The sequence below is a fragment of the Ambystoma mexicanum genome, chromosome 3p, assembly GCF_040938575.1.
Source record: "Ambystoma mexicanum isolate Mex_15411 chromosome 3p, UKY_AmexF1_1, whole genome shotgun sequence".
NCBI classification, from domain to species: Eukaryota; Metazoa; Chordata; class Amphibia; order Caudata; family Ambystomatidae; genus Ambystoma; species Ambystoma mexicanum.
The window spans coordinates 446,689,494-446,711,934 of record NC_090925.1 but is presented as its reverse complement, the minus strand read 5'-3'; the positions used below and the strand labels follow the sequence as shown (position 1 = coordinate 446,711,934).

The 22,441-nt window shown below is 43.8% G+C and overlaps 1 protein-coding gene across 1 annotated transcript in view; it reads right to left on the bottom strand.

Moving 5' to 3' along the window:
* LOC138579912 (formin-I-like) overlaps positions 1–22,441 on the bottom strand; it is a 1,210,893-nt gene that overhangs the window by 157,732 nt on the left and 1,030,720 nt on the right. The window contains exons 13-14 of the mRNA XM_069650137.1: positions 16,108–16,237; positions 15,961–15,993 (exon numbers count right to left, since the gene is read on the bottom strand). Coding sequence (XP_069506238.1) covers positions 15,961–15,993; positions 16,108–16,237 — 163 coding nt within the window. The remainder of the gene's footprint in view (positions 1–15,960; positions 15,994–16,107; positions 16,238–22,441) is intronic.

The following is a 22,441-nucleotide window of genomic DNA, read 5'->3' as shown; positions in this document are numbered from 1 at the left end:
CTCTTTTCGAGTCCCACCTAGGGAGGCATGAGGTTGCAACCTCATATTCTTGGAAATTGAAATAGAATCCCTAAAGCTAGTGATGTCAAAACCCTATTTCTGCAGACATCCCGCCTCCTTTAACACTTAGGAGCGTACCAGTGGTGACGGTATAATTAGTCTTACATAATCATATCTAAGTAGATAAATAAAATGAACTAGCTTGATGTCTGCAGAAGTGATTAACCTTAGCTCTGGTATATCAGAGAATAAAGAAAATATACTGGCTCTCTTTAGTGATGAGGAGCCTCCCTACTCAAACAGATAATTCAAGATGAGGCTGGGTTCGTCTGGAAAGACTGGATCTCTAAGACAATTGTCTTGTTCATAAGTGGCACTTCTCTCCACCTCTTTAACACTTACCCTCGATCTATCCTTAAGTTTCCCTGGACTATCTGTGTTATACGGCATGGAGGTATCCCTAAAATTCTCCAAGACTTCAATATTGCAGTGATCTGATCTGTGTAAAGGGTCCTCCAACCCTAATTCAGTCCCTGTCATGTATGACAACCAGTGCTAAGTTTCCTGAGCTACTTGAGCATCCATGCGAGAGGACCTCTCTTGGCGTATCATGCTATCAAACAACTGTCTCACAGACTCCTCATTCATGACCCTGTCAGGCTGAACCACCCTCCTTAGAGAAGTACCAGCATTTGTGGGTAGGGTGTACGTCCCTGTCAGGCTAGCTAAGAGCGACTCTCCTCTTCTGAAACTGGTGGAAACATCCTTAGATAGTATGTTTTCTTTCTCAATACTGTTAGTCGGAGGGTCACTCTGGGGATTTAAAGAGATATTATTATTTTTTCACTCTGTGAGATATTTATTAGTAACAAGATCACCATCCAGATTGGATGGTGGAGCATTGACACGAAACTGGATCCCTTCAGGATTAACCAGAGCATCCATCCTGAATGCAGCAGGTTCTTTTAAAGATGCCGTAGTGAATCTCGATGAAGACACTTGATTTTTAAAAATGTCAAAGATATTGTTCGCTCCAGATTTCATAGATTTTGAGTACTGATATATCGTGCCAGTGTCATACTTGTTTTTCAATGCTTCTGTGAGACGGATAGAACCGTCAATAAATTCACACTCTGTAGACCTGTTTGTGCAGGGTCTCATGCTCTCGTATGGTCTCAAGTTGGTACATTGAGGCTCCCTATCTCGGGGCACCTCAGAGATCAGAAGCACATCATCCTCAGCCCCTTTTAGATCCATAATACCACGTAACTCATTTCCACGTAGGAACTTGCGTTATGTCTTACTGATAGCACTTTGTGCCAGTGCTAATTTTTGCTTATTTATTTTTCACGTTTTTTTTAAATGTTTAAAGTAAATTTAGAAGGATCAGAAAGAGGGAAAGGCAGGCCTTCCAAAATGAATACCTCTGGTGTTTACCTATAGCAAGGGTCTCTCCATTTTCAAGCACATCTTTCACCAAAGCCACTTCTTGTTCAGCTATCTTGGATTCTTTGATTTTTCCCATAAGCTTGTAAAGGTTGCCTGGGAGTTCAACCACAGCCTTCGTACTTCACTCATGATCGAGGTCTGCACTCTCATTTCCACCAGAATTTCCTCTTTCAGTAACCCAAATAACAGTGCCAAATACACTGTTCCATTAGACAACATAACATTTTTAACATTTCCATTAAGTGATTGAGTGTCCATATGCCATTCATTTCCATCAAGATGGTCCGAGAGACCCAGTAGGGAGATTTCCGCTGAGAGGAAAATTGGCGGTGTGTCCAGAAGGAATGGTCTAGGACTGGTTCCCTTAAGATCTCTCTCGTTCTTCCCCTGGTTCCCTTTTTTGTGTGTTCCCAGCCACTTCACTGTCATGTTCCTCACCAAAAAGTGGTTTGAGGAATCCAAGCATGCAACAGTGTGAATATTATGGGGTGAAATCGAGGGATTTCTAATTTGATTAGAGCACATTTGGGCAAATTCCAGCATATCACGGTCGTTTTCAGGAGACAGAGGCAGTGGCATCGCCACAGCTCTTGATATGTTGTTCCGGTATATAGGAAATTGGACAGGAATGGGCAAGATGTTTTTTTTATAGAGGATTTTTTTTGTCTTCATTTTAGATGGATATAAGTGCACAAAAGACACAATTACAGAGCAGAATTTGAAAGATTATGATTGTATGAGACCTAGATGGACCGAGTTAGTGAGTGATAACCCAGAGAGCCTGATTCACAGATGCATTTTAGAATGGCCGAATCCCATTGGAAAATGCTCCATGAGTCAGGCCCAGAGTTTTATAGCACACTGGTAAATTTACAAGGAGATTCCCAGATTACCTCTAGTGCCTGGTGTCCTGGCCCCAGGCCAACAGGCTAAAAGGCACTTTAATGGCACTCCGGGCATCAACAAGGGAGCGTGGCTTTGCGCGCCGTAAAAAATGTCAATATATTTAGAAGTCCTGTATTTCAAAGGTATTATGAGTGTTCTTCTCAGCATTCCAGCAGCCATCAGGAAGAAGCATCTAGTAACCAGCAACCAGCATGTCCAGGCATATCAGGCACTCTGATGGCACTTCGGGTGCACTATATTTACTCACTGCCTTACAGTGAAGCTCTGTCTCTCAAGAAGAACAAAAGGGATGGCTGTGTTTCTTCTTCCCTGGGATCTTTTGACAATTGGCTCTCCATTTCTGCTCAAACACTCTGTCTCTCTGACACTCCTGCCTGTGCCTACATTGCTGGATAAAGAAGTTGGAGCCCCTTCACTGCCAGAACCCCAAAGACTCTCCCTGGTGAATGACCCAGGTTTCATTATTCCAGAATATCATGCAGGTGCCCTGGTTCTATCTACCCCATCAATGAAGCTCCAGGGGCCTCTGCTGCTCTATGTCATGCGACCACACCACTGAACTTACCCTCAGTTCTGTTTCCATTGCTAGGCCCTCTCTGGTGTGACTTTGCAATCATATCTTAAATAAGTGTTCTTCCCTGGGGACTTCACAATCTAACCCCATCCTCAGAAGCTAAATGTTGTGCCTGAGGATGATAGAGGAGCCGTGCATCACCTATCATGCCTTTGCACAGTTTTTTTCTACTTTCAATGAGGTCCTTGGGGCCCCACCTGCACCAGTGGATTATCAATTAAAACTATGGTGGTCATTGAACAATGTGCACAGCCATCTTCTCTGGAAACCACAAATACATCTGAGGCAGAACTGCTTTTTGTTCTCTCAACACTCCTGTTCATTCCATTTCGTGTTGTAATCTTCATCTCTGGGCCCCCTCTTCTTCACAAACCCTCCACCCCTCTGTGTCTTGAACTCCACAGGAACTGCAAAATCCTCTCATTTGGACTATTTCATGTTAAGTACCCCTTTGGATAAATTTGACTGTACCAACTTGCTTCAGCAGCCTTGAAAACCAAAAGGTTGATGTCTCACCGTTTAGTAGATACCCGTGTTTTTACATGATAGCACCTCTGCAATTTTGCTTCCCATTATGATCTTTTTTTTTTTATTCTTTATTTAAATTTTAGTAATTAGAACAGGACTGAACAATAAATCACAAAGTACCATAACACAGCATAAAGGATATAAACATGTAGGAATAGAAAAAGAATTAAAAAAGAAATTAAAAAAAGGGACACATCAATATACAATTTTAACGATGAACTAATACCTACTCAAAAAAGCTCCCCAGACCTTCGTATGTAAACTCATTTTCCGATTTTTCTGTAAATACATTTCTCAATATTCTCTAAGTAGTTCATTTTTGCAATCCAATCCTCCAATATTGGTGAGACACCAGATTTCCAGCTTCTCAAAATCATTTTTTTGCAAATAGAAGCACCTCTGTACAAAAATTTCTTTTCTGATATTGAAAGGTCTTCAAGTAAATCATCGCAGCCTAGCACCATAGTTTTAAAATCCAAGTCAACATTTTGGTTCAAAACCCTGAGACAAAGAATACAAACCTCATGCCTAAACCCACAAACCCTCACACAGTCCCACAGCAAATGTACCATACTGCCTTTCTCACTCCAGCAACACCAACAAATATCAGAATCAGACAAACCTCTATTTTTAAGCCTTTCCGGGCTCCAAAAAACTCTATTGAGAATTTTAATTTGTCTCGAACGTTCAGTCAAACTTATTGAACAAAGCTTCACATTCCCACACATCACAAGCCACATGTCAGAAGTGATTCCACAACCCACTCTTCTGCTCCATTCATTAACAAATTCAGTATTCTCCTTATAATTCGATACAATTTGATGATAAAGCCTACTTGCAAGTGACTGAACGCCAGTAGTGAAAAGTTCAACATTCGCATCCCAGTCACAATGCACTTCACCAATACATCTCTTAAATTTCCTGAAGTCCGAGATAGAAACATTTTCAACAGTAAAAGTAGCACTTAACTCAGCAAAGTCAATCCATTTTCCATCTTTAAAAACTTCACTAATCCATTGAATTCCGCCAAGAAAACACTCCGGCCAAAACAACAACTTGCCATTGTCCGTTATAGCTTTATTCAACCACAGAGATGCATCAGGTGATTTCAGAGCAACCGAGCCACACATATCATGGATATTCTTCCAAACGTCTCTAAGAAACTCAATCAAGGGGCATCTCCTACCATGTTTGCTAACAGTGGTGAATATCGCTCTTGGGGCAAGTGGGCCCATCACACTTGCCTCTGCCATCGCCCACTCACTAGGAGATTCCTTCAAAAAAGGAAGAAGAAATTGGCACGAGAAGGCCAAATGATATGCCTCAAAATTCAGGACACCTAGTCCCCCCTTCTCAACTGGAAGCTGGAGTTTCCAAAGATTCAGTCTTGGCGGTTTCTCATCCCAAAGAAAGGACTGGAGAGTGGTATCAATCAACTTCCAAAAAGATTGACCAATTTCCAGGGGAAGGATACTCAGAGTGTAATACATTTTTGGTGCAGCATTCATCTTTAGCGTATTTACCTTACCCCAAAGAGATAGATGCAATACCGACCACCTTTGGATGTTCAATTTCAGTTCCCTACAAACCATACCCATGTTCTCTTCAACCATATCACTGACACCCGGAGTCAACGAAACAACCAAGTACTTCAGTTTTTTCTCACACCATTGAAATCCAAACCCCACCACCAAAGAATTAGCACAACATGCAGTCACCAGCATTACCTCCGATTTAGACCAGTTAATCTTATATCCAGCCACTTCATGAAACCAATTAAGTGTGTTCATCAACGAATGCGAAGCCAAATTCAAGTTGCTCAAAAGTAATAAAAGATCATCTGCGTAGAACCAAATCTTCTGTTCAACACCGTGAAAGGAAACACCTTGCAAATTCAAATCACATCTCATTGCAATAGCCAGTGGTTCAATGGCTAGGACAAACAACAATGGTGACAGTGGACAACCTTGCCTAGTGCCCCTATGCAAATCAAAAGATTCCGACAATAAGCCGTTAGTTTTAACATCAGCTGTGGGGCGAGCATATAAAAAGGCAACCCACGCAATGTATTCTTCTCCCATGTTCATATTTCGTAAAACCATAAACAAATATTGCCAGTTAATTCGATCAAATGCTTTCTCAGCATATAGGGAGAAAATCGCCACGTCTTCATCCAAATCCTGTGCATGGGACATGGTCAATAACAAATTCCTGATATTACTGGAAGTCCTACGACCTTTAACAAACCCAGATTGGTCGGTGTGGATAAGCTTCGGCATGAGTTGTTCAATCTGTAAAGCAAGTAATTTAGCCAAAATCTTATTGTCAGTGTTTATCAAACTGATTGGTCGATAATTTGACGGCAAGTTACCATCCTTGCCCTTCTTTAAAAAGACCGAAATAGTAGCATGGTTTGTAGACGACGGGAGAAGTCCAGCTTCCTTGGATTCAGTATACATATCCTTCAAAAGACCCAACACCCTCTCTGGCAGAATTTTATAGAACTCAAAGGGTAAACCATCAGGTCCCTGGGTCTTCCCAGAAGTCAATTTACCAATGGCAATCCTGATTTCATCAATTGTGACCTGTCTGTTCAACTCTTCCTTCTCATCACAATAAACCTTTGGAACATCCAACCTGTGCAGAAAATGTTCACCTTGACCAGTAACATCAGATTCATTTCTATATAGATCAGCATAAAAGGTCTTAAAGACTGCATTAATCTAACGTGGATTAAAAGTGGTCACACCATTCCCATCCTGAATTGAAGTAATGGCACCCTCAGAGTGTTGTTGTCTCAATATGTAAGCTAGCCACTTATCGCACTTTTCGCCTCATCCGTAATAAGTACACTTGATCCTATACAAATCACTATTAGCTTTCATACTCAAAATGTCATCCAGTTATTTTTTCAGCTTCCTTAACTCATTCCTCTTATCATCATCATTCAGAGTACACACCAATTCTCTCGTTACCTCAATAATGCGAGCATCAATATCCGGAGTCAACCTATCCAATTTCTTCCTTTTGCTGCTAGAAAAACTTAGAGCAAGACCTCGCATTGTACATTTAAAGGCCTCCCAGATAGTTCTTTTACTAAGTTCTTCTGAAGTATTTTCCAACACAAAAAATTCAGCTTCAGTCCTAAGCTTCTCCAATAGGACATCCTGATATACAATTGATGTATTCATTTTCCATTGAAATGATCTACAGCACTCAAAGTTCGGAGCTACCCTCATAAAGACAGGAGCATGATCAGTGACAGCAATAGAGCCAATACTGCTGTCCAACAAATTTACGGTTATCCCACCCGCCGTGAGAAGCATATCAATTCTCGAATAACTAGAATGCAAGCCAGAATAAAAGGCAAACTCCCTGACATCGGGATTCTTTCAAATCAAAATCCTCAACAAGAGTCCTAAATGAACGATAATGAACATCTTTCCTCTGAATCATCCTCTGAGTTGAACGATCAATAGAAGGATCACAAACCAAATTAAAATCGCCTCCAATCAAAATATTGGGACAATCCAGATCAAGCAAAAATTGGGACACATCCCTATAGAAGGAACCATCATCCATAGATGGAGCATAAACACTGCAAAACACATTTTTAGTCCCCTGAATATCCATCAAAAGAGCAACCATCCTGCCTGCTTTTTCACTGCAAGTTTTCAAAATCTTAATCGGAGAAACTTTTCGAACAAGAATTGCAACAGCCCTGCTTCTACTGGAATAGCATGAGGTGAAGGCACTGCCAACCCACCTCTTCTGTAAAACACTTACATCCTCTTTCAATAGGTGAGTTTCCTGCAAAAAACAAACATCACATTTCATATCCTTAATACAATTAAGAATCTTCTGCCGTTTCACTGGATTATTCATACCATTAATATTCCATGAGGTGATCGAAAGACGCGATTCATTGTGAAAGGTCCAAAATGAAACCAAAAAGTAAGCACTAGTTCAAAAAACAAAAAAACTAAAAACAATACCCTGGCATCCCTCCCGAATAAGATTACAATTGCCCATACAAGAACACAAGCATCACTGCTGAAAACCAATAACCAAATTGCAGTACCTAAATCCATATACATACCTCAACAAGAAAAAACAGAACAGCCACAGAGCAATTAGCCAAACCATCTGTAAATAAATAAACAATAAATGTCCCCTCATCCCAGCAGTCAAAACAAGCTGATACACGTAGCCCACAACAAAAGGCACATCCAGATCAAAGCAGCAAGGGCACAGTACCCCAACAGTGCCAAGAAAATCCCCCCAGACATAGCAGATAGTGATAGTGCACCGCCGCAAACAGTCAACACGTGGTGTGCAGACTGATACAACGTAGTGCTGCATATTCCCCATACCATAACATGAGCCGACAGCCAACAAAACACTTACCACACCACATCCCAGGAATACATAGAGAGGCGAGAGTACTTAACATAGTTTGCACCTGCTACCCCCCTCAAACTGATACAAACACAGGCAACCATTGAAGGAACTAGAAGCGGGGGCACACTGCAAGGGCACTGCAAGGCAATGGCAAAGGGGGACAATAGAGGAAAGTATTAATTTCCATTTCCGCTCCAGTACCGTGCAAACATTTGATGCTCTGTTCCAAGCGTAATATATCAAAACGGAACTCATGAAACGAGATCCCAGCCATGTTAACATCACATTGTCATGTGATCCACCAAACGATGATTATTATTTTCAATGCACTTGTACTTGTAAGGGCCTCTTTTAAGTCTAATCGAGCACCTTTAGTCTTTGCATCCCTTCGCCTCTCGCCTCCCCAACAGCCTGAAACGGGCCAGAGAGAACTGTGCAGAACATGGTCATGAAAACGAAGGGCAAGGTGGGGAGCCATTCAGCCAGCCAGCAAAAAGGTAAGGAGGAGTACACCAATGGTGAACGGGGTCAGAAAGTGGTCAGTGGCAGAACCTGTCTGCAAAAAGATGAACAAGCTGTGGACACAATCGCAACCCAGAAGGGACAGGACACGGGAGTACTGACACATGTGGACAATCTATGCAGCATGAAGCAGGTGCTTGCAGAAACATATCAGCCAGAAGCGACCAATGTGGAGAAAAACACACCCCCACAGCAGCATTATTTCCGGTGCTCCAACAATCCATGTTCAGTATGAGTGAAAATGTAATGCCTCCACTCAACACGTTGGCCAGTCAGATACCATGATCGACCGTAATGTGGTGGCAGCACTGGTGTCCAAATAGAGTACAATGGAAAAGTGTCTGAGAGCCAATAAACGGTGACAAAGGTAGATAACGTGGAAATGTAAAGCCTCACAGCTGGAATGGAAATGGCATTTGCAAAAAGAACAGTGCCCTGCAACCCCGATGCAGATGGCTCCTCCCAAGCACGCTGGAAGGAGTTCATGCATTGGGAGTCGGGTATTTCGTGGCACAGACCCCAGCACAAAGGATTTCACTGGAGGCAGGGCAGGGGACTGTATATGTATGTGCATGCTCCCAAAAGGGGCCTTTGTATACACGAGCAGTCTTTTTCCTTTAGCAAGCCCCGAGAGAACAAAGGTCAGCCAGGGTAACAGCTGGAGAGCGTGGGTATTTCAAACGCTGCTCTCCCGCCCTGCGTACTGGAGCGGACTGCCGCCGCGCTCCATGATCGGACCCCTATCCTCATAAGCAGCTGATTCCTCTCTGCTGCCACACACAGTCTCAGTCAGGGAGCCGGATAAATTTGACTGTACCAACTTGCTTCAGCAGCCTTGAAAACCGAAAGGTTGATGTCTCACCGTTTAGTAGATACCTGTGTTTTTACATGATAGCACCTCTGCAATTTTGCTTCCCATTATGATCTTTCTTCAATGACCTACATGGTTCTGCTATTCCATGGTTATTGTTGAATGTCCACATGATTTCACATTAAAAACATATTCAACAATATGGTTTTGAGTTTTACAACTATGCACGGTTTATCACAAAATTGTCAAATCCTACTGTCTACCTATTGCCGCTGGGGATTGGTAATAACTGCATAAAACACAATCTTGGAGAGCATGAAGGGCACTTATCTAGAGAATCCCTCTGACAAACTGAAGCAGGTTTCCAAGTTTCTTTGGTGAGATTAGGTAATTTAACACAGAAAGGATCACTCTCAGATCCATCCCTTCTTTGCCATATTGTTTATTAGCTTTTAATACATTTATGGTTGGAATCCTACTGAAATAAAACCCTACTAAGTTGAAGAGCTTGATTATGGGACCCCAACCAATCTTTGTTGCCCCTTGCTTTGGCCTACTGAAGTTGGTAATTGTCCCCCTCCAAAGTTTAAAACTTAAGGGTGATGTTAGACCTCAAATTACTCATGGCAACCCAAATTTCAGCTATTGTGCTAAATGATTCGGCATTTAAGAACCCTGAAATTGGTTCTTCCTTTTCTCAACAAATATCAGAAAATGACATCAATAATAGCTCTTATCAAGCATAGCGTGTGGCAATGCCTTGTTCTCAGGTTTTACAGAATCTGCAGCAACTTCAGAATGCTGCAGAATGTGTCATAACTGACACTAAGCATAATAACTCTAACTTTCAGAGATTTACATATGTGACATGAACAGCTAGATTAACATATATAACGCAGTGTGTTTTTTTTGGACAGGGGCCCATTTGTATTCTGAATAAACTTCATTATTATAACCCACTCAGGTTATTGAGATCTTCATAAGGACTCGGGATAATCCAGACCACCTGTGATAAATTAAGAATGGGAAGAGGATCTTTCAATTATGTTCCTCCACAACACTTATGGAACTCCGAAGAATATTTCAGTTTTAAAATTTAATTTGAGACATTTCTCTTCATCCATTACCATACCCTTTAATCTTCAAACTCTTGTATGTCACTTTCCAATATTTTGTATGCTGTTGCCAACCGGCCAGACATGGCAAATGTGTGCTTTAGAAATCACAACAAGAAACATAACAATGTGCAGTAAAAAGAGTGAATACAAGGGTCTGCAGCAAGGCCGCAACCTATGGATAAAGAGAAAACACACATGGCTCCATTGGAATGAAAGGCAAACTCTGAGAAAACACGTACTTAAATGTCCTTATAATGTGTGAGTTGGAACCCATTCGAGGCAGGAAGCCAGACTGGGCACAAGGGCAAGCAGAGAGTGGCTCTGTGTTGGGGAAACATTATTTACCTTTGATTATTTACCTAGCTTTGCATGCCCAATATGATATGTTCGGTTTGGGGTGTTTTGAATCCACAGCTTTGAATTGCCCACTAGCCATGATGGCTTGGCTACTGAAACCAGAAAAATATCTTGAGGTCCTCATGTACCTCTGTGCTAGATAGGCGGGTCTAGGGCGGTGAGACCCTGCCACGTCATGCTACATCAGGAAGAAACAGGAAGAGGTGTTTGATTGACACCTATACCTACTTCCTGGTTCCTATCTGCAAGGTGCATGGGGCATAGGATATATGTGAACCCCTCATATGAAGTAATTCACCAGCCACCGCTTCTGAGTGCTAATGTATATCATTCCCATTTTCCCAGTGAAGTTGTGACTCACTATCAATTGTACTATTTCAGTGATGTGGCACAGCATTTTGCCTTCTTGCCATAAAACATCTCCATCAGGAGCACATTTTTTTAACTAAGAAATATAACCGGAGTAGGGGGGGGCATTACTTGTGAGGTAATGCCCCAGGGCCGCAGTTAGAAGCCAGAGGCTAGGAGGCTGCCACATCCCCCTCACCAGGTACTAATGGGCAAAAGTAGAATTGGTGTGTTTTTGTATTTTCTGTTGTGTTTGAAAATTAGGCTTTTTTCCCTCTACATAGAAAAGTCGAATCTGTGTGTTTTTGGATTTGCTATTGTGTTTGAAAATTTGGCTTTTTTCCCTCTTCTTAGAAAAGTCGAATCTGTCTGTTTTTGGATTTGCTGTTTTGTCAGAAAGTAGGCATTTCCCTCTATCCCTTTATCTAGTTTTATTCACTCTATCCAGAAAACCCACTTCTAGGTGTCCTGCCTTTCTGTGTGTATGCTGTAACCTAGGTCTTTCCATCATCCTGGACATTTGAATTTAGATTGTTGTATTACTGTGTGTTGAAGTTGGACATCGTGCACTACAGTTCTCCCTCTCTCTCTCTACCACACTACTTCTCTGCATGCTCTCCCTGCATGGTGCTTTCAATCTCCCCTATCTTCCCTAACTGCTACTCTATCACCTATCCTATCTCTCTTTCGAAGTCTGAAAAGAAAACGTTCAAGAAGGACCTCCTGGTCTCCAATCCCGGCCTGCCCATCCAATCCAGGCCTGCCCATCACTGACAGCTAGATCAACGCTTCTTCCAGGCAGACTGTCACCAACATCCTCTTTGTTGTTCCCTTTCTGGACCTTTGTATTCCCCATATGGTCTCAGTGCTCTCCTCTTTCTCTTGCTCTCCCATTTAATGGAGGCACCTGTTGGGAAGTACTCTTGACATACTTCCTTTCCTCTAGGGCCATCATTAATGTCTAACGGAATGGCACTGTCATGGTCCATGGTGCATGGTCCATGGCTCCCAGCCCAACCTCATACTTTTTGAAAGAGGTCGTCTGTCTCTCATCAACTTCTTCCCTTCCCCTGTGACTCCTCCTTCTGCCATCTCTCTAGCCCCCACTGTCGGGTGTATCACATTCCTGTACTCCTCCTCGGAAGACCTTTAAAAGTGGCAACCAGCTCCACTTAGCTACTCTCAACTCTCGCTCGACCATCAAACACTCCTCTGATATCTGCCACCTCCTTGAAGATCTCAACCTCGACATCCTCGCTCTTAATGAGACATGGTTCAGGGCCAGCTCTGTCACAACTTTTGACGGTCTCCTCCCCGAGGGTTACAAAATCCTTTCTAAGCCCAGGCCTAACCGGTTCGGGGGTGGAGTGGGCCTGATCCTCCCCTCCCTGAGTGGGTCCCTGCTACTCTCATACCCACTCAGTCCTACTCCTGCTTTGAATGCCTCATCTGCAAGCTTGGTGTCTCTGCTATCCTCTCGCTGACTCTGGCTACCATGTAAAGGCCCCCAGTCCCGGTCTCCCTCTTCCTCTCAGAATGCTCTGTCCTCATCTCTTCTATCCTGGCCTCCACCTCCAAGCTTCTCCTCCTCGGAGACTTCAATATTCACCTTGATTACTCTGATGCAGTCTCTGTACTCGTCCACAACCTATGTGACTCTCTTTCCCTCTTATTCTTCCCTCCGGCCCAACACACTCAGCCGGACACATCGTGGATGCTCTCATCTTAGCAGACATCACCATCTCCAACCCTCTCAATACTCCTCTCTTCTTTTCTGATCATACTCTCCTGTCCTCACAACTGGACCTCCTGGGTCCCCCAGCTAAGCCCCCGCCCACACTGCCAGTCTCCTTCTCCATCAATTGACCTATGCTTTTGCAGCCACCTTCATACCCCCTCCTCCTGCCACTGACTCTCACTCTGACACAGCTATTACCTTCAACTCTCCATCTCCAACATTCTGATCATCCTTGCCCCAGTCAAGAGGATCTGCATGAAGCTTCCTCCAAGCATAACACCTGACCGGGCCTCTTTTAAACACAGGGCCTGAGCTGCTGAGCAGAAGTGGCTTCGGGCACATCTTCTGACAAACTGCCCTGCTCCAAAGGCAATGCAGACTTTCCATATGATCAAAGAAAAGGGCCGATATCCAAGGCTGTATCTCTGGGGCCACCAACAACAAGGAACTAGCCAATCCTACTGCAGTTTCTATTTCTCATCTGCCTTCCCTGGCCCTCTGCACTGCACTGGCCTCTCACTTCATTACTAAAACTTGGCACATCCTGTCTTCACTCTTCTCTACATCGCTCACTTCTCCCTCACCTTCTCTAAGGCCTCCCTTGGGCCCCTCTCTGCTCTCCTCCTACTCTCTTCTTTCTCTCCCACATCACCTGATGAGGTCTCTAGACATGTCTAGTCTATTAAAGTCACATACAAACAGGTGCTCCCCTGCTCCTCCAGAACTATCAAAGACAGAATTGTCTCCCTTGCTCCAGCCTTGGCTGATTTCTGCAATCACTCATTTGACACTGGATCCTTCCCTTTACTCCTCAAACACTCCTTTGTGCACCTTCTCCTTAAAAGGCCTTCTGCCAACCCCTCCTGTCTGGCTAACTACCACTCTATCTCCATTAACCCCTTCCTGGGCAAACTCTTGGAGAAGCTGGCCAACTCCCAGCTTATCCACCACACTGAATCTGTTGTTTGTCTCCATGACCACCAGTCTGGCTTCAGAGCTGCCAGAGACATGGAGACTGCTCACCTGAACACCCTTGAAGACTTGCCATCTAATCTCGATTCCAGCTCTCCCTCCATTCTCGTCCTTCTTGACCATTCCTTTGCCTTTGATATGGTCAGTTTTGCCACCCTTATAAATCAGCTCTGTGATTCCCTTTGCATCACGGACCTAGCTCTGGACTGGTTGACCTCCTTCCTTTCTGACTGACCAGCCCAAGTTCAACTGGGCCCTTTTCTCTCCTCCATCTCACTCTCCACATGTGTTGTCCCTTAGGGCTCTATCCTCTTGCCTTGGCTTTTCAACATCTGCCTTGCCCCTCTATCCCATTATATCTCCGGCTTCTCTCCTAACTTCCTCTTCCCCCTCCTCTCTCATTCCTGACTGTCTGTGTGCTATCAAGGCATGGTGTACTGCTAAGGATCTCTGCCTTAATGCCAATAAGACTGGGATCCTTCTCATTGGGACCCCAGCTCCCTCCTTCCTTCACTCTGGCCGCCCTGCATGGGCCCTCCACTCTCACCCTCCTGTGAGGCAAAAATCCTTGGTGTTATCTTCGATTCCTTTCTCTCCTTCTCTCCGCACTTCATCTACTTTGCCAGGAAGGCCCACTTTCAGCTGCATCTCCCCACATGCATTCTCCCTTTTCTCACCTTCCCCCAAAAAACTCAATGTCTCCAGAGCTCTGGTCCTCTCCAGGCTGGACTACTGCAATAGACTCTTCCACAATCTGCCTAAATCCTCTCTTTGCCCCCTTCAGCTAATCCAGAATTGAACTGAAAGACTTATTCTTGGCCTCAAGCCCAGGGACTAAATCTCTCCAGCCTTAAAATATCTTCACTGGCTCACGGTTCCTGCAAGGATCAAGTTCAAGACCCTCTGCATCATCCACAAGGATTTATAGTGCTTGGGACCCCACTGACCCAACTCTCTCCCTAACTACCTCCCTCCTAGAGCCCTTCTAGAGTCTTCTAGCTCCAACTCTCTGCAGATCAGTGTTTTTCCAAGCAGAGAGTGGGGGGTAGATCTCTCTCCTATGCAGGTGCCTCTCTCTGGAATGCCCCCCCTGGCCCTCTCATCCGTGAGCCGGATCTCCTTATGTTCGAGAACCTTCTCAAGACCCTCTTTTTCTCTTCTTCCTTACCTCTCCCCTCCCCTGCTAATGTCCCCCTCTACGTCGTGACTGGCTTCCTGGTACCGTCAGATTCCTACAGGGAACCAGGCCCCCCAGGACTAGTCTACCCCTGCATTTGGTTTCCCCTGACCCCCCCAAAACCTTCACCTGCCCTCCGGGATCCCTCCCCCTGCACTAGACTGGCTGTGCCTGCAGCCCTTGAGTCCTTCCAGCACCGTCCCTCGCATTAAGCACTTGGAATTTCTTCCTCTGCACTCTGTGCATTCCCCTGACACTGTCCAACGGGCCTCCCCTGGCACTCGTTTAACCCACAGGCCCTTCCGCCCTGACTGGCACTTGCCCCATCCCCTCTCTCCCACACTTATCTGTACTGCACATGTATGATTCGAATGTCACAAGGCCTAGTAGGACCGTTTTTGGTTTTCTTCATCCCTGTTTATTCACACACACCTCATCCTGTCTTGTTGAGCCTTGAAACACATTGTGTATAGGCACATTATAAAGACCCAATAAATACATACATATACCAATTGTTGCAGAGACTGTATGCTAGGTCTTATATATGCTAGGTCTTATATCTGAAACATTGGAACATCTCATGTGACACACGTTAGTAGCCTTGGGAATACTTTGCTTGTTAACAAATATATCTGTGCTAAGAACACCGTTCTTGAAAGGTCGATGGGGTAAAGGGGTTCAGGATTGGCATTTAGGCACCGTCTATTTCAAAGTTAAACAGTCACCAATCAACCGATCATGGCTATTGTATGCAATATGTGACTACATATACATATTAAAATAGAGTGACGTGTGTCAGATACAAGACTGAAGACAGAACATCTTGGATATTTCCCCGCCGTTTACTTCTCAGACTCTATGAAATGCAATACATACAAATAAAACAAATTAACATGAATTTAGTAAAATAGAAAAAAAAAAATCCACGAACAAATCTGAGATGAGCATCTCGCATCAGTCTGGCTTAACATTTTATTCCACTGAACAAACAGAACCCTTTCATGCCAAGAGTCCATATAACGCAGTACTTCTGTGATTGGAAATGTTATATTTACATACCGTCAACTTCAGCACTGAGTCCTTTAATAGAGGCTAGAAATAAATGGAAGAAATAAAAGATATAGTGAAACCATGATTGATTGTGACTGTTTGTTTGGATAACTCCTTTGAAAATGCATTGCCAATTTTTTTTTGTCATATACTCACCACCGGGACAAGCTTCAAATTCTGTCAACTCCAAAGGAAATGTTGTCAAATCAGGCTCGTGTAAGAGGATCTGCTCGACAAGGGCATGGATCAAGGTGAACTTCCTCTCCTTCCCCCAGAGCTGAGATAACTGCATGAAGACAAGAATATGCAAAAAACACATGCACAGGGGGCATTATTTTCATAGCTCTCTATATTACAACATTTTACAGATTATTTTGCAGCATACAAAACACAGTAATACATTTAAGGGGCTCTTAACTCACACTCTTTCTTAGGCCCTATATTGTAATAGATATTTTAAACCAATTGTCATTTTTTATTTATCGAGCAATGTACAGAAAACATCAATGCTCACTGTAAAATGTATCTGTGTTAATAAAGTGCTGGTCCATTCTGCTCACGTTCACTATTTGCAAATCTGCAGGGTGAAGGGCAGTATTGCAGAGACTTTGTACCAGTGCAATTAGCACTAGTGCAAACATTGCCCTACAAAAAAAAAACATCTTTAATATATGTTAAATTGTTATTGTGCTGGATGTTTTAATCCTTATTTTTAATGATTGTAAAGGTTTGTATAAACCAAACACAATAAAAAAAATAATAATAATAAATAAATAAAAAAATATATATATATATGTTTGTACCAAGGCATTGTTTGCCTTAATCATAGTTCATTGCCCAGGTGCTTAAATGCATTTAGAGAATGAGCCTAATTGACAAAGCGTTTTTTCAATTAGATTTTCCCTTTGAAAAGCACGTTGTGAATCATGCCCAACATGGATGTTGTGTTAGGGCAATTTTCCCTTGTGTGCTAATTGCAATTGCACTGGTGAAAAGTTTCATTCATATGGCCCTTTTAAATCTTTGAGAGCCCCAACCACGCCAGGACCCTGATTCATGGAATTATTTGTGTGTAAAATGGGGATTTGTGTGCCATTCTGCCAGCAAATCCCCATTTGTCAAATAGGGATTTGTGGGCAGAATGGCACGCAAATCCCTGTTTTACACGCAAATAATTCTGTGAGTCAGGGCCTGAATCCCCGCAAAAGAGAGGCCAGTCTGGTGTTTAGTATACTTGCATGTACAATTTGCAGCGCAGAGGCGGGGTTGCATGTCGGATTTCGGGGTGAGTGTACTCAACCAGGGTTCTGATTTAACTTAGGGGTGCGTGTAAGCAGTTTAGCGGTGTGCAGGAACAGTTTGCGGGGTTCGCAAGCAGATTTGCTGTAATTGAAGAGTTCACATTTTTTATATGCATGCTGTCAGGGTGCCGGTTCCCCAAGTGCAGGCCTGTTTTCGGGCGACCCCACGTATTATTTTCAGGGTGCATGTATTCGCATCAGGGGGAGTGCTCAAAGGTAGCTGCTCTGGATGTTTCTGCTTTGTGTGTGGGTGTTTCAGTGGGCGTTCTGGCCGCAACTTGCGATTATGGTTACTTTGTGCAATTAATTCCATGAATACGCAGGGCACGTGTTTTTCATTCTGCGTGCAGGATTACGTTGTGTCTTCTCTGTGCGTGGCCCCTGTGGGATTTCTGCGCACATTTCCATGAATCGGGCCCATAATGTTATTGGAATCTTTGAATCTACTTGTTTTTCTTAATCGAGAAATGTGCACAACCGCTTCCAAGTATGCACATCTGCAACAAGGAGTTCTCGGCAAAAATTATTTGTGACAAGATAAGGAACATGCAGCCATCCGTCACATCAGCCCGGAGGATAAGTCGTTTGTTAAGTGATATAGCCTGACGGGTGTAATATAATTGTGTATACAAAGCTTTGTACCGTGAATTCTGTATGGACTTGAGTCAACTTACGCAAGTAATTACACCTGGTTGAATGCCCTTGAAGGGAAAATCTGGCGGTTGTTTTTAGGTTTCCCCCCGGTGCGTACCAATAGAGGCAATTCGACTGGAGCCGGACTTAGCTTCATTGGAGGCGCTTAGACTCCTGAAGAGTGGAATATTATGTATCAATGCTATAAAAGATGCTGTTTGTCTTTTGCTGAATGCACTTGGTAATACTATGGAGAAATTGCCTGGACAGTCATTAAATTAATTTAAAAACGTACATTTAAATGTTTTTCAATTAATTGAATGGGTTCCAAATTGGGAGTTGGATTTTTATCATCTGAAATCAATATTTGAAAAAAGTTACAATATTGGGACTGGAACAAAAACTATGAGCACATGCAAAATAATAAAAACCTTTAAAGAACATACAAGTGTGACACATTGCTACTTGTGTCCTCTTCCCACTTGAGGAGATTTGTGTTGCTAATGAGGTTGCACCAGCTGGCGGCCCTTGCAGTCTGTGGCCCATGAGTGGGAGTCCCAAGACATAACACGGTGTGCAGATTAGGTACATGTGCGCATATACGGGAAACAGATAGACATGTTATGGCCAGATCTTACACATGGGGGAATGGCTACATGTACCATATGGGAAGCTTGTGCATGATCACGACTGTATCAAAACTAAACTTTTGTGACGACGCTGTTTGAATGGAAACAACACTGTTTTAAACATTCCGTTGAAAGAATCTACGGCTACAGTGTGAGAACAATATTAATAAAAAGTTCCCCAAGATGTGTTGAAATGGCCTTAATGTTTGCACGAATTATGCAATAAGATGTTGGTACATTCTGGCAAACCATGATGTACAAAGTTAACCACCTTGAATCGGTATCTGGTAATATTGTCCCCGTACATAATGTCACAATACATATAGTCACTGGGAAATGGCATAGGCGACATTATGTATGTTATGTTATTTTGCATTTATATAGCGCCTTATATACCATTGATATGGTCTGAAGGCGCTGGTAGGTTGAACGCCCCTGGGAACCGAAGTTCACATCAGTAGAGAGAGTAGAGAGAGTCAAAGGTGCGTGTGAGCACCGGATATGTGTGCAGCTGGTGCGGTATTCGTGTAATAGCTGCTTCTTAGCAGTAGGTGTGGTGGTTGAGAGATCAGGAGTATGTGTTCGTTCTGGCTGGATTTAATCAGACCGAATGTGGCTGCATTAGGCCTGAGGAGAACGCCTGGCTGGGGGGTGTGTAACCAGCAGTGTTTACTTAGAATGATGGGGAGTGTGCGGCGGATGTTGGTATGTGAACAGTTATACCTAATGGTGTCATAGTATCTCTGTGTTCTAAAATGGTACAGTGGATTGGGGGTTTTCTTGAATATCAACCATCCGTGTCCTGCACTGGAGAAATGGTGGCAGCTGATCAGTGGCGTAACGAAGTGGAAGCCCCCCTTTTCCGGTAAGTGCAAAATAATATTCAGGGCTCAAAAAGAACCCCCCTCCACTCGAGATCAAGCGCCACAAAATTTAAAAACGAGTATACACTCAAAATTGTTTGAATTTAGAAAGTGTATTCAAAACAGGTTGCCCTATATGACCCAGAGATCAGCCAGGTCCTTGTCTTCGTCTTTCGTAAAATCCGGAAATATCAAAATCCGTAATCCTCTGGGGATTTGGTTGTTGGTTAAATAGTTCTGTAATGATATCATTTCCCAATACTTATCAATTTCCTTCCTGGAGATTCTTTCTAATTTCACAGTTTTTGACCTGAGATCCTCATTCTTGGGATTAATATTCTTAACATTCTTAAACACGTGCAAAGTGATTCCTCTAGGTGCAAAGAGATTTGTTGCATCTTCTTCACGGTTTTTTAAGTATTGTGCCAGTATATCTCTGTGTTCTAGTTGAGTGGTGGTGTAAAGAAGAGAGTAAGCGTGGTGGTGTGATATGATGGGTTATATGCTCTTTCAAATGTTCCCTGCACTCCAAACCATACTATATACGTCCCGCAATTCTATGCGCTCCAGTCCATTCCATGCACTCCTGTCCACTCCATGCACCCCAGTCTGCTCCACACACTCCGGCCCGCTCAATGCACTCACGCACTCCAGTCTGCCCCATGCACTCCAGTCTGCCCCGCGCACTCCAGTCCGCCCCACGCACTCCGGTCCTCCCCACGCAGTCCAGTCCATCCCACGCAGGCACTCCAGTCTGCCCCACGCATGCACTCCTGTCCGCGACATGCACTCCTCTCCACCACATGCACTCCTGTCCACCAAACACACTCCTGTCCGCCACACGCACTCAAATCCGCTCTATTTACTCCGATCCGTTTCGTGTATTCTAAGTTGTTTATGCACTCCATCCACATATTTCCCCGTACCATCTTCATACTTCAACCTTTCCATCCACCTATTTCACACGTTTCATCCACGTATGTCACCCGTTCCATCCACATACGGCACCTGATCCATCCACACACGGCACCCGTTCTATCCACATATGTCATCCGTTCTATCCACATACGTCACCCGTTCCATCCACATAGGTCACCCGTTCCATCCATGTACGGCACCTGTTCCATCCACGTACGGCACCCATTCCATCCATATATGTGATCAATTCTATTCACATGTATCACTCATTCTATCCATATAGAATCCGTCTACATACTTCACTCGTTCCGTCCGCCCTACGCATTCAGCAGCTCTACATACTCATCCGTTCTACGCACTCATCCACACTGTATGCATTCTGCACTCATTCGTTCTACGTACTCATCCGCTCTACGCAACTCATCCGCTTTACGCAACTCGTCCGCTCCACTCTAGGCACTCGTCCGCTCTAGGCACTCGTTCGCTCTATGCACTGGTTCGCTCTAGGCACTCGTCTGCTTTATGCCCTCACACGCTCTACGCATTCTCCTGTTTTAAGCACTCATCCGCTCTACACACTTATCCCCTCTACGCACTCATCCCCTCTATGCACTCATCCCCTCTATGCACTCATCCTCTCTACGCACTCATCTGCTCTACGTACCCCTCTTTTCATATGCACTCATTCGCTCATATGCACTCGTCTGCTCTATACACTTGTCGGCTCTACCCACTAGTCTGTTCTATGCAATCATCCACTCTACACATTCTTCCGCTCTGCTCATCCATCCCGCTCTGCTCATCCATCCGCTCCCCACACTCATCCGCTCCCCACACTCATCCGTTTTCCACACTCATCCGCTCTCCACACTCATCCGCACTCCAGACTCATCCGCACTCCAGACTCATCCGCACTCATCTGCTCCCCGCACTCATCCACTTCCCGCACTCATTCTTTCCACACATTCAACTGCTATATGCACTCATCAGCACTATAAAGTAATTCGCTCATACGCAGTAATCCATTCTATATATTCATCCGCTCCCTACACTCATCTGTTCTATACCGTCATCCGCTCTATGCCCTCATCCGCTCTATACATTCATCCGCTCTATAAACTCATCCACTCTATACACTCATCCGCTCTATACGCTCATCCGCTCTATACGCACATCCGCTCTATCCAGTCATCCGCTCTATACACTCATCCGCTCTATACATTTGTCAGGTCTGCACATTCATCTGCTCCAGCGATCTACACACTCTCTGTACTTCCGTACTCATTCGCTATCCACACTCATCTACTCTACATACTCATCCGCTCTACACACTCATCCGCTCTACACACTCATCTGGTTTACGCTCATCCGTTCTGCACGTTCTTCTGTTCTACGCACTCCTGTGCTCCACTCCCTTCTTTGTATTACGCACTCATCCGCTCGACACGCTCGTCCGCTCTACACACCCAACCGCTCTACACACTCATCCGCTCAACATGTTCATCCATTGTATACACTTGTCCGATCTACATACTCATCCGATTTACACACTCATTCGGTCTACATACTCATCTGTTCGGTGCATTCTTCCACTCAGCGCATTCATCCGTTCCACACGCTTCATCCATTCTATTTCATCCAGGCCATTCACTTTGTTCATTCATCATGCATTATATCCATTTCAGTAGTTTAAATCTCCTTACTGTTTCCGTATGATTTATTCCTATTATCCACTTCACTGCTTTGATCGACTTTACTTGTTTAATTCTGTTTGTCCTTTTAGTTTATATTAGGGGTTATTAGCTGTAGATTTCTCGCATCAGATAGTTTGTTGGGGACAATATATGGGGTAAATGGGAGTGGGGCTTGTGGGGTGTTCCCCACTCCCTTTAAAAAAAAAAAAATATATATATATATATATATATAAATTCAGTAAAAAACGTTGTTAAAGGGACATTATGGTTAAGTTGCGCTACTAAAAACCTATGAAATTCAGTAAAAATAAACTTTGTTAAAGGGATGTTAGGGTTCCAAGTAAAACCGAAAAACCCTTGAAATTCGCCAGTTATGGTAAGCTAAGCAACCATAACTCGCGCCACCACCGTGCACTGCTATGATTAACACCCAGGACATCAAAGATGACATC